General features: G+C 35.6%; 1 protein-coding gene across 1 annotated transcript in view; it reads left to right on the top strand.

Annotated features, from left to right (window-relative positions):
* The window catches only part of LOC117345143 (N-acetylated-alpha-linked acidic dipeptidase 2-like), a 67,651-nt gene that overhangs the window by 43,762 nt on the left and 3,469 nt on the right, over positions 1-20,420 (top strand). Inside the window, exons 5-15 of the mRNA XM_033908136.1 lie at positions 52-142; positions 2,574-2,660; positions 3,072-3,157; positions 4,502-4,621; positions 6,643-6,725; positions 8,187-8,250; positions 8,871-9,030; positions 9,475-9,568; positions 10,476-10,728; positions 11,167-11,254; positions 11,433-11,525. Coding sequence (XP_033764027.1) covers positions 52-142; positions 2,574-2,660; positions 3,072-3,157; positions 4,502-4,621; positions 6,643-6,725; positions 8,187-8,250; positions 8,871-9,030; positions 9,475-9,568; positions 10,476-10,728; positions 11,167-11,254; positions 11,433-11,525 — 1,219 coding nt within the window. The remainder of the gene's footprint in view (positions 1-51; positions 143-2,573; positions 2,661-3,071; positions 3,158-4,501; positions 4,622-6,642; positions 6,726-8,186; positions 8,251-8,870; positions 9,031-9,474; positions 9,569-10,475; positions 10,729-11,166; positions 11,255-11,432; positions 11,526-20,420) is intronic.

Here is a 20,420-nt window from a genome sequence, read left to right as displayed (position 1 = left end):
TGTTCTAACCAAGTCTGATTTGAAATTACAATGGGTTGTTTATGTTTACAGGTGGTGTATACAGAACTCCACCGTCCACTGACTGCTACCCTAAAATTCCCTCGCAACCGATCAGCTACAATGATGCAGCTGAACTTATGAGGTAACATCTGTGTATATCTATGGTACAGCTCTGATTACAGGAGAAATATACTATAACTCTGATTACAGGATAAATAGACTATAGCTCTGATTACAGGATAAATATACTACAGCTCTGATTACAGTATAAATATACTATAGCTCTAATTACAGGATAAATACTCTATAGCTCTGATTACAGGATAAATATACTACAGCTCTGATTACAGTATAAATATACTACAGCTCTGATTACAGGATAAATAGACTACAGCTCTGATTACAGGATAAATAGACTATAACTCTGATTACAGGATAAAAAGACTATAACTCTGATTACAGGATAAATATACTATAGCTCTGATTACAGGATAAATAGACTATAGCTCTGATTACAGGATAAATAGACTACAGCTCTGATTACAGGATAAATAGACTATAGCTCTGATTACAGGATAAATAGACTATAGCTCTGATTACAGGATAAATATACTATAGCTCTGATTACAGGATAAATGTACTACAGCTCTGATTACAGGATGAATAGACTATAACTCTGATTACAGGATAAATATACTATAGCTCTGATTACAGGATAAATAGACTATAGCTCTGATTACTTGATAGATAGACTATAGCTCCGATTACAGGAGAAATAGACTATAGCTCTGATTACAGGATAAATAGACTACAGCTCTGATTACAGGATAAATAGACTATAGCTCTGATTACAGGATAAATAGACTACAGCTCTGCTTACAGGATAAATAGACTACAGCTCTGATTACAGGATAAATAGATTATAACTCTGATTACAGGATAAATAGACTATAACTCTGATTACAGGATAAACAGACTACAGCTCTGATTACAGGATAAATACACTATAGCTCTGATTACAGGATAAATAGACTATAGCTCTGATTACAGGATGAATAGACTATAGCTCCGATTACAGGAGAAATATACTATAACTCCGATTACAGGAGAAATAGACTATAGCTCTGATTACAGGAGAAATAGACTACAGCTCTGATTACAGGATAAATAGACTATAGCTCTGATTACAGGAGAAATAGACTACAGCTCTGATTACAGGATAAAAAGACTATAGCTCTGATTACAGGAGAAATAGACTATAGCTCTGATTACAGGATGAATAGACTATACCTCTGATTACAGGATAAATAGACTATAGCTCCGATTACAGGAGAAATAGACTATAGCTCTGATTACAGGAGAAATAGACTATAACTCTGATTACAGGATAAATAGACTATAACTCTGATTACAGGAGAAATATACTATAACTCTGATTACAGGATAAATAGACTATAGCTCTGATTATAGGATAAATAGACTATAACTCTGTTTACAGGATAAATACTCTATAGCTCTGATTACAGGATAAATAGACTATAGCTCTGATTACAGGATAAATAGACTATAGCTCTGATTACAGGATAAATAGACTATAGCTCTGATTACAGGATAAATAGACTACAGCTCTGATTACAGGATAAATAGACTATAGCTCTGATTACAGGATAAAAAGACTATAGCTCTGATTACAGGATAAATAGACTATAACTCTGATTACAGGAGAAATAGACTATAGCTCTGATTACAGGAGAAATAGACTATAACTCTGATTACAGGAGAAATATACTACAGCTCTGATTACAGGAGAAATAGACTATAACTCTGATTACAGGATAAATAGACTATAGCCCTGATTACAGGATAAATAGACTATAACTCTGATTACAGGATAAAAAGACTTTAGCTCTGATTACAGGATAAATAGACTATAACTCTGATTACAGGAGAAATAGACTATATTACAGGATAAATATACTACAGCTCTGATTACAGGATAAATATACTATAACTCTGATTACAGGAGAAATAGACTATAGCTCTGATTACAGGAGAAATAGACTATAGCTCTGATTACAGGATAAATAGACTATAGCTCTGATTACAGGATAAATAGACTATAGCTCTGATTACAGGATAAATAGACTATAGCTCTGATTACAGGATAAATAGACTATAGCTCTGATTACAGGATAAATAGACTATAGCTCTTGCAATAGTTTCCTTAATCTAACATAATGATATTCCTTTAAGTACACAATGCAAATCTGAAAACACAAAAGTTTGTCATTAAACTACATACATAGTGTTTCAAAACTTTATTGATTTAATGATTATTTTAAAGTATGTTGAAAATCTGAATAAATAATAAAAAACTAAAATTAAAAATCAGAAAACTCCAGTACTGAAAAGAGTTATATTCTCTAAGTTTATATACAGTGTATACAAACCATTGAACATGAGTTGATTTAATGATGATTTCATGAAAGTTATTTATACAAGGTACACATTTTAAGGTAAATGATGTGAAATATGTAACAAATTTATAAATGCTGTTGTTTTTTTTTTCACAGGGACATGGGAGGACCTATCGCTCCTAACAAGTGGTTTGGGGGACTGAACATTACGTATCGACTAGGACCAGGTCACCAGGACGACAGGTAAGTCATTACTTGGTTTGGGGGACTGAACATTACGTATCGACTAGGACCCGGTCACCAGGACGACAGGTAAGTCATTACTTGGTTTGGGGGACTGAACATTACGTATCGACTAGGACCAGGTCACCAGGACGACAGGTAAGTCAGGTCACCAGGACGACAGGTAAGTCGTTACTTGGTTTGGGGGACTGAACATTACGTATCGACTAGGACCAGGTCACCAGGACAACAGGTAAGTCATTACCATGTACAATTGGTCATTTTCTATGTAAGAATACTTGGTTTTATATTTGTTGTGTTAACAAATATTTTGAAATCAAATGTACATATCTGAGACTCAGAAATGCCATGTAAGCCACCTTTGTATTTTAAACATACATAAACTATAATTATAGCACTTTTGTATTTCAGGACTGTGGAATTAACAGTCAACAACAAAAATGACAAACGTAACATTTCCAACCTTATAGCTGTGATAGAAGGAAAGTATGAAAAAGGTAACAGGCTCAAGGTAATATGGTAAAGGTAACAGGCTCAAGGTAATATGGAAAAGGTAACAGGCTCAAGGTAATATGGAAAAGGTAAGAGGCTCCAGGTAATATGGGAAAGGTAACAGGCTCCAGGTAATATGGGAAAGGTAAGCGGCTCCTGAAGGGCTACCAAGTTTGTTCAAATGAATGACTTGACCAATATTCAAGGTCACATGGGTCAAATTGGCAAAAATCCTCAATCGACTTCTCAATAACCAAGAGGCCAGGGGACTTGATATTGGGTCTGTAGCATGCTAGGGTAAAAGGTGACCAAGTCTGTTCAAATGGCTGACCTTGACTTACATTCAAAGTCACCAGGGTCAAATATGCTAAAATGTTTGAACAACTTCTTCTGAATAAGAGACCCAGGGATTTGATATTTGGTGTGTAGCATGTTGGGATGAAGGTTCCTAATTCTGTTCAAATGAATGACCTTTACCTACATTCAAGGTCACAGGGGTAAAATATGTTAAAATCTTTAAACAATATCTTGAAAGCCGAGAGACTCCCCAGACCTGATATTGTGTCAATAGTATGCTGAAATGAAGCTTAAACAATTTTCTTGAATAAACCTACCAGGTAACTAGCCTTCTCTGATAACTTAATAAGTGGTAATCAGCATTAGTTAGTGTCTGCATATAAATGACCTAGATCAACCTCAAAGTTGCTCTAGAAGTGAGAGATTCAGACCCATTGGGCCTCTTGTTGCAGTATATTACTGCACATGAAAATGTTCTGTAAAGGAATTACGCCTGGCCAGCCTTGACCACATCAGTTTTAATGGGTATTTAAAGGAATTACGCCTGGCCAGCCTTGACCACATCAGTTTTAATGGGTATTTAAAGGAATTACGCCTGGCCAGCCTTGACCACATCAGTTTTAATGGGTATATTTAAAGGAATTACGCCTGGCCAGCCTTGACCACATCAGTTTTAATGGGTATTTAAAGGAATTACGCCTGGCCAGCCTTGACCACATCAGTTTTAATGGGTATTTAAAGGAATTACGCCTGGCCAGCCTTGACCACATCAGTTTTAATGGGTATTTAAAGGAATTACGCCTGGCCAGCCTTGACCACATCAGTTTTAATGGGTATTTAAAGGAATTACGCCTGGCCAGCCTTGACCACATCAGTTTTAATGGGTATTTAAAGGAATTACACCTGGCCAGCCTTGACCACATCAGCTTTAATGGGTATTTAAAGGAATTACGCCTGGCCAGCCTTGACCACATCAGTTTTAATGGGTATTTAAAGGAATTACGCCTGGCCAGCCTTGACCACATCAGTTTTAATGGGTATTTCTGTTCCAGATAAATACATCATTGTTGGGGCACACATAGATTCCTGGACGAAAGGAGCCGTAGACGCGGGGTCAGGCTACGCTGTTATCTGGGAGCTGGCTCGCGCATTCACGTCCAAAGTGGAGAAAGGTACGGGTATTATAGACCACTGATTAAGGTTGTTACACTGTATCAACATAATTCTTCTAATTATACCATGTTAACTACATCAGTGTACAAACATATACAAAGGCTGTTTGTCTAGTATTTAGGGAGACCGGTCCTCCAGTAACACCCTATAGACAGGTCTGTATGTGTATACCGGTATTTAGGGTGACCCGTCCTCCAGTAACACTCTATAGACAGGTCTGTCTGTGTATACCGGTATTTAGGGTGACCCGTCCTCCAGTAACACCCTATAGACAGGTCTGTCTGTGTATACCGGTATTTAGGGTGACCCGTCCTCCAGTAACACCCTATAGACAGGTCTGTCTGTGTATACCGGTATTTAGGGTGACCTGTCCTCCAGTAACACTCTATAGACAGGTCTGTCTGTGTATACCGGTATTTAGGGTGACCCGTCCTCCTGTAACACTCTATAGACAGGTCTGTCTGTGTATACCGGTATTTAGGGTGACCCGTCCTCCAGTAACACTCTATAGACAGGTCTGTCTGTGTATACCGGTATTTAGGGTGACCCGTCCTCCAGTAACACCCTATAGACAGGTCTGTCTGTGTATACCGGTATTTAGGGTGACCCGTCCTCCAGTAACACTCTATAGACAAGGTCTGTCTGTGTATACCGGTATTTAGGGTGACCCGTCCTCCAGTAACACCCTATAGACAGGTCTGTCTGTGTATACCGGTATTTAGGGTGACCCGTCCTCCAGTAACACTCTATAGACAGGTCTGTCTGTGTATACCGGTATTTAGGGTGACCCGTCCTCCAGTAACACCCTATAGACAGGTCTGTCTGTGTATACCGGTATTTAGGGTGACCCGTCCTCCAGTAACACCCTATAGACAGGTCTGTCTGTGTATACCGGTATTTAGGGTGACCCGTCCTCCAGTAACACCCTATAGACAGGTCTGTCTGTGTATACCGGTATTTAGGGTGACCCGTCCTCCAGTAACACCCTATAGACAGGTCTGTCTGTGTATACCGGTATTTAGGGTGACCCGTCCTCCAGTAACACCCTATAGACAGGTCTGTCTGTGTATACCGGTATTTAGGGTGGCCCGTCCTCCAGTAACACCCTATAGACAGGTCTGTCTGTGTATACCGGTATTTAGGGTGACCCGTCCTCCAGTAACACTCTATAGACAGGTCTGTCTGTGTATACCGGTATTTAGGGTGACCCGTCCTCCAGTAACACTCTATAGACAGGTCTGTCTGTGTATACCGGTATTTAGGGTGACCCGTCCTCCAGTAACACTCTATAGACAGGTCTGTCTGTGTATACCGGTATTTAGGGTGACCCGTCCTCCAGTAACACTCTATAGACAGGTCTGTCTGTGTATACCGGTATTTAGGGTGACCCGTCCTCCAGTAACACTCTATAGACAGGTCTGTCTGTGTATACCGGTATTTAGGGTGACCCGTCCTCCAGTAACACCCTATAGACAGGTCTGTCTGTGTATACCGGTATTTAGGGTGACCGGTCCTCCAGTAACACTCTATAGACAGGTCTGTCTGTGTATACCGGTATTTAGGGTGACCCGTCCTCCAGTAACACCCTATAGACAGGTCTGTCTGTGTATACCGGTATTTAGGGTGACCCGTCCTCCAGTAATACCCTATAGACAGGTCTGTCTGTGTATACCGGTATTTAGGGTGACCCGTCCTCCAGTAACACCCTATAGACAGGTCTGTCTGTGTATACCGGTATTTAGGGTGACCCGTCCTCCAGTAACACCCTATAGACAGGTCTGTCTGTGTATACCGGTATTTAGGGTGACCCGTCCTCCAGTAACACTCTATAGACAGGTCTGTCTGTGTATACCGGTATTTAGGGTATCCCGTCCTCCAGTAACACCTTAACTCCTATGGCTTTGCCTTTGATGAAAAAAATAAATCATTAATGGAAATTTCTACACTACCAAAGATAAGAGCAGAGTGCATGTTGTAAACCATCAGCAAATTGATATACAATGTATTCCTTCTTTTACAGGTTGGCGGCCACGAAGATCCATTCTCTTTGCACTCTGGGATGCGACTAAATATGGACATATCGGTTCATTTGAATGGGTACAGGTATGTAGAGTTGGATTATCATAAGATGATTTTAGTGACACCTTTTCTCGGGCACAGTCAGATTTTTGTTTGATTGTTAATTGCCTTGTGAAAACGTAGGTTCGTATTTGAGTCAGAGTCATCCTCTACAAATGTAGTAGCTGTTGGCTACATCACTAAGTAAAATAGTAACAGTATGTTGCATGCTATCTAGAACATTTGGGAAAACAATTTTACCCAAAGACTCTACAAAAACAGAACTGGACCGTCAGTGATCTCACCTAGCTTTTAAGAGAAAAAACAAACTGCTGTGTAGGAAAGGATGGAGCAAGTACTAACTCTCTTCAGATCTTTGTCGGGTGTTATTGTACTGATCAATACTGAGGTTGTACTGATCAATACTGAGGTTGTACTGATCAATGCTGAGGTTGTACTGATCAATACTGAGGTTGTACTGATCAATACTGAGGTTATACTGATCAATGCTGAGGTTGTACTGATCAATACTGAGGTTGTACTGATCAATACTGAGGTTGTATTGATCAATACTGAGGTTGTACTGATCAATACTGAGGTTGTACTGATCAATGCTGAGGTTGTACTGATCAATACTGAGGTTGTACTGATCAATGCTGAGGTTGTACTGATCAATGCTGAGGTTGTACTGATCAATACTGTGGTTGTACTGATCAATACTGAGGTTGTACTGATCAATACTGAGGTTGTACTGATCAATCCTGAGGTTGTACTGCCCAATCCTGAGGTTGTACTGATCAATACTGAGGTTGTACTGATCAATACTGAGGTTGTACTGCCCAATACTGAGGTTGTACTGATCAATACTGAGGTTGTACTGCCCAATACTGAGGTTGTACTGATCAATACTGAGGTTGTACTGATCAATACTGAGGTTGTACTGATCATTGCTTTACTGGCTCATGAGCGTTATAAACTTCGATACATGCAAATATTGTCCATACTGGTTTATGGACTCCTAATTTTGTTACACGTGCCCTGATTGGTTGTTTATTTTTTTACAATATGGAAATAGACCAATCATGATTATTAGTCCCCTGCCGTTTGAAAAACGGGGAGACTATAGGTTTACCCTCCGTCCGTCCGTCAATACTGAGGTTGTTCTGATTCAATATGATGGTCTTTTTGTACGCCCAATCTGAGGTTGTTCCTGATCAATACTGAGGTTGTACTGCCCAATCCTGAGGTTGTACTGATCAATACTGAGGTTGTACTGCCCAATCTGCCCAATCAATTTGATTTTGTTACACATGCCCTGATTGGTTGTTTATTTTTTGCAGTGTGTAAATAAACCAATCATGTGAGTGATCATGTAGAATTATTATTCTTGTCTCAAGTTTACTGTTGTATTTGTAACTTTTAAAAAGGAAAAAAAATATGAAAATTTTGTGAAAAATCTGTAGTTTGAATTGTTAATATATCTAAATATGATTTGTTGTTATGCAGGAGTACGAAAAACAGTTGTTACCTGGAGCAGTAGCTTACATCAACCTGGACGCTGTCATCAGAGGTGAGACTTACAGAGTGCTACCTTATAAGGTCATGTCTGGTAATAAGCCCACCCCTATCTACTGAAGGTTGAGGTGTAAATTACGAAATAGAACCACACAATGTATTTATCCAGCTGTCATACCTGGTAATAAGCCCCTCCCTATTTAATCCAGTTCAGTAGAAATGCCAAATGTAATTTCATTGTCCTGTAATAAGCCTACCCCCCCACTTTGAATCAGAGAATATGTGTCAGCCCTCCGGACGTTTTTTCAGGATAAACACAGTGCCAGGCACACAGATTGATGGTTATATGGTATTTCAGTATTTACAATATATAGAAAAAAAAACAAAGAAAACTGATAACTCCAGAACTCTGGATCTGTACAATATCTGAATGATACATGAATATATGAACAGGGGAGGTAACTTGAACCACCAACTTTCTGAACAAGTGACACAGTAAATACTCCAAGACAAAATAAAATAAAGACTTTTCTTCATGACTTACTTGAATATACTGAAATACACTTAATGCAATTACGTTAATTTAATTTGTTCTTCTAAAAAGTTTAGGAATCGGAAGCTGTCCAGTACAAATCTGTGTACCCTGGTATATATCATTGTTTTGAAATTTTGTAGGTAATTACTCGTTTTCTGCCGAGGCAAGTCCACTGCTGCACTCGTTGATTAAGACAGCAGCCGGTCAGGTTCCATGTGTCGATCCCGACTACCACGACATGTCTGTTCTACAAATGTGGACCAAAAAGTTCCCCGACCTGTCCAACAGTTCACAACCAAGGTAGGGGGCAGTAGGTAAACTGTAGGAGCTGGAGGGATAATGGTTTATCGTGAAGACTGGCAAAGTTTTGTTTGGGGAATGTTGGCTTTATATATATATACAAAAAAGTATGAAGAAATACGAAAAAACAAGACTTTGCTGCTAGGCCTTTCTGCCCTCCTAGGCTTCTTCAGGTATATATATATATATACACACAATTAGCACAGTGTTATATTTTCCCTCAAATTTTCATATATAATAAGTTCTTTGTGGATTCTCCATCAATATGGAGGACAAAAAGACACTTTTAGCTGCAGTTAACTTTTCTTAATTTTCCTATAATATTATTATGAAATGTAACAAATAATTAATGATTTTGTAGGGTTTATTAATATTTCCATCGGAAGGCGACAGCGACCATTCTCTGTATAATTATATTGTATCATTGTATTGGTGATTTTGTAGGTTTTTTCCATTGGAAGGCGACAGTGACCATTCTCCGTTTTACTATTACCTCGGCGTACCTTCATTTTCACCTGCTTACACCTTTAATGTAAAGGTAAGTACAGGTAATTAGATGTCAAGGTTACTTAAGAAATAATTAACGATGATTCGTGTATTATTGCAGGATATACAACGAGGACGAGGATATTTTGCAATTAAATTAGTAACGAAGGCCACAGGCCTGAGTTATTAATTAAAATTGCAAAATATCCGAGTCCGAGTTGTATATCCTGCAACAATACACGAGTCAAAGTTGATTATTTTTATTCTAGCATGTACTGTTTAGTTCTGAGATCGACCTCTTTCTAATAGAAAAACAGCAAAGAAACCCCGGGAAAACCTTGTAATTTATTTCTTGAGTATTGCATTATTTGTTGATGAAATATACAGGCAATACAGTACTACGATCAAGAGCATCTATCATATGGCATTGATTTTGAAAATTTAAAAAAAAAGAAAAAAAAAAGTGGGGGCCTCCGTAGGATTCGAACTCGCGTCGTGATAAAAATATATTGAAAGACTAACCCATTAGCCCACTCGGCTATAGTAACCTTTTATGAAACGGGTGAATATTAGATATTTAAAATTGTAACAGCCGTGACTCACGAGCGTGTATTATTGGCACGAGCATGGGTTATTGGAAAATAATACATGGTTTTTAACCAATCAAAACTGGCGTTACATAGCAAACATGGTAGAATAAGGTATATTTGATAAAGTAAGAGTATGTTGTAATATGGTCGACTCGTCTTTATTCTGCGCCACTGTTTCCACTTCAGGCCAAGCTCCACTTCAGGCCAAGCTCGACCTCAGTTCAGATATTTCTATCCTGAAATTAATTTATAATTGCATACATCTAGCTGATGGTGGCAGTATTTTCACAAATGATTGTGATTCATATGAAGAATACTTACAGAAATTTAATTAAAACTTTGACACTTTGGTGCATGTTTTTTCCGTAGCTCTATAAAAACCTGCCGACCTATCCAGCCTACAGTACGTTGGAGGATACAATCAACTATCTTCAAGTTTTCATCGATCCTAAGATGGAACTTCACGAAACTGTCTCCAAGGTTGTGTCCGATGTGATACTAAGGCTAGCGGACAGCGCCATTGTTCCATTTGATATACAAAATTACATCAGCGTTTTTGAAAGTGGAAAAATTTATTTGCAGACTTTAAAGTCTGTGTTTTTAGCTGCAAATGTCAATCTGGGTAAGTTTGTGTGAAAGTGTTATAACACAATATATCAGATAATATCGAGGACATTTCTGGTGATTAAAGATTACATGTACACATAGTATTAGAAAATAGCACTATGTTTTATCATAAAAGTAAGACAATGGATATATTAATACAATTGTTTTTGTTTGTTTTATTTTTGAAGACTGAAAAAACTGAAATTAAGTAAATAAATAAATAAATAAAAGTCTTTGGTCAAAAAGTGTGAATATTATATGCATAACAATTGACTTGACAAGAAAACAAAACATTATTAATCCAACTCAATGCAGTTTCAGCGATTTCTCTGATTGGCTAAAACTGACAAGTTCATCACTTTGTGACAATGTTAGATTTTTATGATCAAATTGACAATTTCTGATTTATAATTACAGTTTATTAAAATTTTTATGCTTCTATTTTTATTTTCAGATACTTTAATTTCAAGAATTGACGACTTCACAAAAACAGTCTCCATATTTTCATTAAATATAACAAATATAGATGTATCTAAATTAAAGTAAGTATATTTATATAGATATATATTCTATTGTTAAAAATAAGTACAATCAGCCATGCTATCAGAACTGATTTTAATGGTTTTCCAATCTTGATAGTAATGTTTGATATTCTGATCATTTGAATTGTAACATTGATGACACTAATGTAATTTTTAAATTACCGATTCTTTATTGTAGTGAATACGACATACACCACCTGAATCATAAACTGATACAGGTCCCGCGGGTATTTATAACAGATAAAGGGTTACCAGGGCAACCACAGTACAGGTAAGTTACGCTCTACATGACCTCACAGTTAAAGAGTCTACATAACCTCACAGTTAAAGAGTCTACATGACCTCACAGTTAAAGAGTTTACATGACCTCACAGTTAAAGAGTCTACATGACCTCACAATTAAAGAGTCTACATCACCTCACAGTTAAAGAGTCTACATGACCTCACAGTTAAAGAGTCTACATGACCTCACAGTTAAAGAGTCTACATGACCTCACAGTTAAAGAGTCTACATGACCTCACAGTTAAAGAGTCTACATGACCTCACAGTTAAAGAGTTTACATAACCTCACAGTTAAAGAGTCTACATGACCTCACAGTTAAAGAGTCTACATGACCTCACAGTTAAAGAGTCTACATGACCTCACAGTAAAGAGTTTACATGACCTCACAGTTAAAGAGTCTACATGACCTCATAGTTAAAGAGTCTACATGACCTCACAGTTAAAGAGTCTACATGACCTCACAGTTAAAGAGTCTACATGACCTCACAGTAAAGAGTTTACATGACCTCACAGTTAAAGAGTCTACATGACCTCACAGTTAAAGAGTCTACATGACCTCACAGTTAAAGAGTCTACATGACCTCACAGTTAAAGAGTCTACATGACCTCACAGTTAAAGAGTCTACATGACCTCACAGTTAAAGAGTCTACATGACCTCACAGTTAAAGAGTCTACATGACCTCACAGTTAAAGAGTCTACATGACCTCACAGTTAAAGAGTCTACATGACCTCACAGTTAAAGAGTCTACATGACCTCATAGTTAAAGAGTCTACATCACCTCACAGTTAAAGAGTCTACATGACCTCACAGTTAAAGAGTCTACATGACCTCACAGTTAAAGAGTCTAAATGACCTCACAGTTAAAGAGTCTAAATGACCTCACAGTTAAAGAGTCTACATGACCTCACAGTTAAAGAGTCTACATGACCTCACAGTTAAAGAGTCTACATGACCTCACAGTTAAAGAGTCTACATGACCTCACAGTTAAAGAGTCTACATGACCTCATAGTTAAAGAGTCTACATGACCTCACAGTTAAAGAGTCTACATGACCTCATAGTTAAAGAGTCTACATGACCTCACAGTTAAAGAGTCTACATGACCTCACAGTTAAAGAGTCTACATGACCTCACAGTTAAAGAGTTTACATGACCTCACAATTAAAGAGTTTACATGACCTCACAGTTAAAGAGTCTACATGACCTCACAGTAAAGAGTTTACATGACCTCACAGTTAAAGAGTCTACATGACCCGACAGTTAAAGAGTCTACATGACCTCACAGTTAAAGAGTGACTACATGACCTCAAAGTTAAAGAGTCTACATGACCTCACAGTTAAAGAGTCTACATGACCTCACAGTTAAAGAGTCTACATAACCTCACAGTTAAAAGAGTCTAGAACATGACCTCACAGTTAAAGAGTCTACATGACCTCACAATTAAAGAGTTTACATGACCTCACAGTTAAAGAGTTTACATGACCTCACAGTTAGAGTTTACATGACCTCACAGTTAAAGAGTCTACATGACCTCACAATTAAAGAGTTTACATGACCTCACAGTTAAAGAGTCTACATGACCTCACAGTTAAAGAGTTTACATGACCTCACAATTAAAAAGTCTACATGACATCACAGTTAAAGAGTCTACATGACCTCAAAGTTAAAGAGTCTACATGACCTTATAGTTAAAGAGTTTACATGACCCGACAGTTAAAGAGTCTACATGACCTCACAGTTAAAGAGTCTACATGACCTCACAGTAAAGAGTTTACATGACCTCACAGTAAAGAGTCTACATGACCTCACAGTTAAAGAGTCTACATGACCTCACAGTTAAAGAGTCTAAATGACCTCACAGTTAAAGAGTCTACATGACCTCACAGTTAAAGAGTCTAAATGACCTCACAGTTAAAGAGTCTACATGACCTCACAGTTAAAGAGTCTACATGACCTCACAGTTAAAGAGTCTAAATGACCTCACAGTAAAGAGTCTACATGACCTCACAGTTGATTTGATTTGAAAATATTTTATTGTTATAAACAAAAGGATCGGGCACAAGTTATTACAACTTAGAAAAAGCCCTCTCCACAAATATATGTTACAGAAAGTGTGATAACGACACAAAATGATTACATTGATTTATATAGAAAGATAGCAAATAGTTGGAAGGAAAAGGGACAGATGTAAAGAAATCAGGATGAGAAGATGAAAATTGATATTTTTTATAAATTTACTAAGTGAAATGTTCATGAATAATGTGCACAAATTATTAATTATTAGGCCAGAGTAATAATAAATAATAATACGTGGCACTATCTAGCTACACATTCAAAACAGGTCACTTATCAATTGTTCGTAGTAAACACAATCCATGGAACATTCTCTTATATCAAGCTTTTCCTTCCTAGGTTTCTTGTCCGTGTACCACGCATTCGAAATTAATTATACTGGTGAATTAACATATCATCATATGAACATATTACAATATAAACATTATCAAATTACATATTCTAAGTAAGACATAGGTTAAAGTTAGAATAAACATAGAGATATAGATGTTCACACGAATGCATGAATTAGAAACGGTCACTAAATTGAATAAAATTTTGAACTGTTCGAAAAATGAATTCATTTTCAGCGGTCGTCAGGTCTACGTTTCCACACAACAATAAATGCAAGCGAATAGGCTGATGATGTAAGAGTTGATTAAACATTATACGTCTAATATTCGTGTAATTTGGACATTGAAAAAAATAATGAAAAGAGTTTTCACAAGGGTAACCACAAGCACATGATGGAGATTCTACAAGATTAACACGATATAGGTCATAATTTAACTGGCTGCAATTGTGTCTAAGTTTTGTTAATATGATGTTAAGGCGTCGAGTTCCGTAACTAAAGAAATCTGGGGTATTATTTAGATTATTTTCACGAGGTGTTATAGCACCTTTAAAACTTTTAACTGTTGTCTGGTTTCTGGTATTCTCAGGAAGGTTATTCCATATTTCTGTGGTTGCTGGTATAAATGATGATCTAGTGTTGGTAAGATTATAATTTAGCATTGTGTAGTTATTATTGTTTCTTAGAGGATATGGAGTTCTGTCACCTACTAATCTTGGAAGTAATGTATATAAATATGAAGGAGTTGTCTTGTTATGCATTTTATAAAATAATGTTAGATTTCTCCGTTTTCGTCTTGTTTCTAATGTTTCCCATCCTGTTTCAGAATATAGAGAATGTTTACTAGCGTATACTGGTAGACCTGTTACCACCCTGGCAGCTTCTAATTGAAGTTTCTCTAGTGATTCGATGTTTGCTTTGGTTAATCCACTCCAAAGTTCACAAGCATATTCCATTAAAGGCAAGATAAAACATTTATAAATTTTGCCAAGAATGTTCCTATTTACCAAAAATTTGATTTGTCTTAGAGCATTTATTCTTTTTGAAGCACTTTTGCAAATAATTTCAACATGATCACTCCATTTCGCATCAGCACTAAATGTGATTCCAAGGTGCTTATGTTTATCTGAAAATTTTAAAACGTCATCACCTAACATAAGTTCTAAATTGTGATTTTTTAAAATATTTGAAATAAATAGTACGTCTGTCTTATTTGAATTGAAAGTAACTAACCATTTCTTAGACCATTCATTTATACAATTTAGGTCGTGGTTCATGACTTGTTTAATTTCATTACATGAACTAGAGCCAAAAATCAGAGATGTATCGTCAGCAAAAAGCCTTGATACACTGATTAGATTTTCTGATATGTCATTTATATATATTAAAAATAAAAGTGGGCCTAATACTGAACCCTGTGGTACGCCTGCTTTAAGAACCTGACTATTAGAAAACGATCCACCTATAAACACTTGTTGTTGCCTGGAATGAAGGTAGTTAATTATCCATTTCAAAAACTGTCCTGTAACACCATAAGATTTTAACTTTTCGATCAAACCTTTATGCCAAACTCTATCGAATGCCTTGGAAATGTCACAAAATATAACGCAAGTATGTTTCTTTTCCTCTAGATTTAAACAGATATTATGATAAATTTCAATAAGTTGGTGCACAGTCGAATGGTTTGACATAAAACCTGACTGTCTTGAATAGAACAATAAATTTTCCAAAAAATAATTGTGAATATGCTTAACGATGACTCGTTCAAAAACTTTCCCTACGGCTGAAAGAAGGGAGATAGGTCTGTAGTTCGAAGGCAAGTGTTTGTCTTCTTTTTTATATAAAGGCATAACTATTGCTTGTTTCCATAGGGACGGGTATATACATTTTGACAAAGACATATTAAATAATAGTTCAAGGGGTTTGCATATTGTTTTTGCAGTATATCTTAACATATGGTGGCTAATGCCATCATTACCCGGAGCTTTACCTAATTTCAATACTTCCAAAACATCTTTGATTTCCGAGTTGCTAACTTGAATAGATGACAAAGAAGAATTTGTTCTAGAATCTAAAGATGGAACTATAGTATCACTGTCATCAAGATTTGTGATAGATGAGAAATAATTATTTAACACTTCAGCCTTTTTAGAGTCATCATATACAATGTTGCCATGAACTGGATCAATCAGTGAAGGAATTTCAGTTGATTTGGCGCTAGTTTTTAATAACCTTCTTAACAATCTCCAATACGATTTGGGGTCCGATATTACATAACTGTCAATAAGCCCTTCTACATTATTATAAAATGATTCACGTGCATATTTTTTCATATTATTGACTTTATTTCTAGCTCTTTTAAAAGAGTTAATATCTGTATCGCGCTTACTTTTTCTGCATTTTTTATGTAGTCTGTCTCGTACTCGAATGCTTTTTCTCAGTTCAGACGTCATCCATGGCTTATCATTAGGTCTAATAGTAATACACTTTTTTGGAATGCACGTGCTAACCATGGATTTAAATGTATTGGTAAACTTTTCACAAGCATCATCAATATTTCCAGTCTCATTAAACATTTCATCCCAAGCAAAATTTTCAATTTGCCTGTTAAGTTCATTAAAATCCGATTGTTTATAGCACCATATTTCACGTTTAAAAGCTACATTGATTTTACACGGTATTTCTATATATACAAGACATGCTTCATGATCACTGATAGTTCTATCTATAGGTAAAACGGACGATTCAATAGTTTTAATTTGTTCTGAGATAATTACTGGATCAAGAAGAGTTTCACTATTGACTGTTATCCGAGTAGGATCATTTATAACATTGTTCAAATTAAAATCATTCAAAATATCTGATAAAGGATGTTGCCTTGATACAGTGAGCATATCAACATTTAAATCACCTACAATAATTATTTTTAACGATAAATCCAGAGCTTTCTCTACTGATGCACGAAATAATTCCCAAAAGGCATTAATGGTATTTGGAGGTCTATACACTGTGCACACCAAGATACTACTATGCGGAAAATCTAGTTGTATCCATATTAACTCACTATTAGGAATTTCTAAGTCCAAGCGTCTATTAGCTTTTATTTGAGATGAAACATATACTAGGATTCCACCTCCAGCAAAATTTCTATCAGCCCTGAACGGTTCACTAAAACCTTGTAATTCTATATCACGAGTAAGTATGTTATTATCAAGGTGAGTTTCTGTCAGTGATATTATATTGTAATCACTTGCTATGTTTGCGATATAGTCTATTTTGTTTCTAAAACTTCTAATATTTAAGTGGAAGATTGAGAGCTCATTAGTTATTGGACCTGGGTTTCGTTCAACATCCATACATATAAGCAACAACAATATGATAAAAAATAGGTATAAGTTATTGCTAAGATAACTTTGAAATAGTCTTTGCATAATTAAAATACTTTTACATGTAGGAAGGTACATATAGATATTTGTCTTGCATCCTTTTAGAAGCGATGTTAATATTTGTCTAATAGTAATAAAAGTCTTTTTACAGACTAGACCGTATGCGTTTATATAAAAAAGTCCAATCGCGGCCCTATAGCTTTCTAGGCTGCTACCTCACAGTTAAAGAGTTTACATGACCTCACAGTTAAAAGAGTCTACATGACCTCACAGTTAAAGAGTCTACATGACCTCACAGTTAAAGAGTCTACATGACCTCACAATTAAAGAGTCTACATGACCTCACAGCTAATGAGTCTACATGACCTCACAGTTAAAAGAGTCTGCATGACCTCACAGTTAAATTTAGTTTGGTATGTAAAGTTAATTAAATATATAAAGTTAGTTAAATATGTTAAGTTAGTTAAGTATGTAAAGTTAGTTTGGTATGTAAAGTTAGTTCGGTATGTAAAGTTAGTTCGGTATGTAAAGTTAGTTCAGTATGTTAAGTTAGTTTGGTATGTAAAGTTAGTTTAAATTGGTATGTAAAGTTAGTTTGGTATGTAAAGTTAGTTCGGTATGTTAAGTTAGTTTGGTATGTAAAGTTAGTTTGGTATGTAAAGTTAGTTTGGTATGTAAAGTTAGTTCGGTAGGTAAAGTTAGTTCAGTATGTAAAGTTAGTTTGGTATGTAAAGTTAGTTTGGTATTGGTATGTAAAGTTAGTTCGGTATGTAAAGTTAGTTCAGTATGTAAAGTTAGTTCCGTATGTAAAGTTAGTTCGGTATGTAAAGTTAGTTCGGTATGTAAAGTAAGTTCGGTATGTAAAGTTAGTTCCGTATGTAAAGTTAGTTCGGTAGGTAAAGTTAGTTTGGTATGTAAAGTTAGTTCGGTATGTAAAGTTAGTTTGGTATGTAAAGTAAGTTCGGTATGTAAAGTTAGTTCCGTATGTAAAGTTAGTTCGGTAGGTAAAGTTAGTTCGGTATGTAAAGTTAGTTTGGTATGTAAAGTTAGTTCAGTATGTAAAGTTAGTTTGGTATGTAAAGTTAGTTTGGTATGTAAAGTTAGTTCCGTATGTAAAGTTAGTTCGGTAGGTAAAGTTAGTTCGGTATGTAAAGTTAGTTCCGTATGTAAAGTTAGTTCCGTATGTAAAGTTAGTTCCGTATGTAAAGTTAGTTCGGTATGTAAAGTTAGTTCGGTATGTAAAGTTAGTTCGGTATGGAAAGTTAGTTCAGTATGTAAAGTTAGTTCAGTATGTAAAGTTAGTTCGGTATGTAAAGTTAGTTAAATATGTATAGTTAGTTCGGTACGTAAAATTAGTTTGGTATGTAAAGTTAGTTAAATATGTAAAGTTAGTTCGGTACGTAAAATCAGTTTGGTATGTAAAGTTAGTTCAGTATGTAATTTTTTATTAAGTTAGTTCAGTATGTAAAGTTAGTTCCGTATGTAAAGTTAGTTCCGTATGTAAAGTTAGTTCAGTATGTAAAGTTAGTTCCGTATGTAAAGTTAGTTCCGTATGTAAAGTTAGTTCAGTATGTAAAGTTAGTTCAGTATGTAAAGTTAGTTCAGTATGTAAAGTTAGTTAAATATGTATAGTTAGTTCGGTACGTAAAATTAGTTTGGTATGTAAAGTTAGTTAAATATGTAAAGTTAGTTCGGTACGTAAAATCAGTTTGGTATGTAAAGTTAGTTCAGTATGTAAAGTTAGTTCGGTATGTAAAGTTAGTTCCGTATGTAAAGTTAGTTCGGTATGTAAAGTTAGTTCGGTATGTAAAGTTAGTTCAGTATGTAAAGTAAGTTCGGTACGTAAAATTAGTTTGGTATGTAAAGTTAGTTAAATATGTAAAGTTAGTTCGGTACGTAAAGTCAGTTTGGTATGTAAAGTTAGTTTGGTATGTAAAGTTAGTTTGGTATGTAAAGTTAGTTTGGTATGTAAAGTTAGTTTGGTATGTAAAGTTAGTTCAGTATGTAATTTTTTATTAAGTTAGTTCAGTATGTAAAGTTAGTTTGGTATGTAAAGTTAGTTTGGTATGTAAAGTTAGTTTGGTATGTAAAGTTAGTTCGGTATGTAAAGTTAGTTCGGTATGTAAAGTTAGTTCGGTATGTAAAGTTAGTTTGGTATGTAAAGTTAGTTCGGTATGTAAAGTTAGTTCGGTATGTAAAGTTAGTTAAATATGTAAAGTTAGTTCGGTACGTAAAATCAGTTTGGTATGTAAAGTTAGTTCGGTATGTAAAGTTAGTTCGGTATGTAAAGTTAGTTAAATATGTAAAGTTAGTTTGGTATGTAAAGTAAGTTCGGTATGTAATTTTTTATTAAGTTAGTTCAGTATGTTTGGTATGTAAAGTTAGTTCGGTATGTAAAGTTAGTTCGGTATGTAAAGTTAGTTCGGTATGTAAAGTTAGTTAAATATGTAAAGTTAGTTCGGTATGTAAAGTTAGTTCGGTATGTAAAGTTAGTTCGGTATGTAAAGTTCAGTATGTAAAGTTAGTTCGGTATGTAAAGTTAGTTAAATATGTAAAGTTAGTTTGGTATGTAAAGTTAGTTTGGTATGGAAAGTTAGTTTGGTATGTAAAGTTAGTTCGGTATGTAAAGTTAGTTCCGTATGTAAAGTTAGTTCCGTATGTAAAGTTAGTTGGGTATGTAAAGTTAGTTCGGTATGTAAAGTTAGTTTGGTATGTAAAGTTAGTTCAGTAGGTAAAGTTAGTTCGGTATGTAAAGTTAGTTCAGTACGTAAAGTTAGTTCCGTATGTAAAGTTAGTTCAGTATGTAAAGTTAGTTCAGTATGTAAAGTTAGTTCAGTATGTAAAGTTAGTTAAATATGTATAGTTAGTTCGGTACGTAAAATTAGTTTGGTATGTAAAGTTAGTTAAATATGTAAAGTTAGTTCGGTACGTAAAATCAGTTTGGTATGTAAAGTTAGTTCAGTATGTAAAGTTAGTTCGGTATGTAAAGTTAGTTCCGTATGTAAAGTTAGTTCGGTATGTAAAGTTAGTTCGGTATGTAAAGTTAGTTCAGTATGTAAAGTAAGTTCGGTACGTAAAATTAGTTTGGT

Source organism: Pecten maximus, chromosome 16 (genome assembly GCF_902652985.1).
Source record: "Pecten maximus chromosome 16, xPecMax1.1, whole genome shotgun sequence".
Classification (NCBI taxonomy): domain Eukaryota; kingdom Metazoa; phylum Mollusca; class Bivalvia; order Pectinida; family Pectinidae; genus Pecten; species Pecten maximus.
The sequence above is the reverse complement of the archived record's forward strand: the minus strand, read 5'-3'. Positions and strand labels throughout refer to the sequence as shown.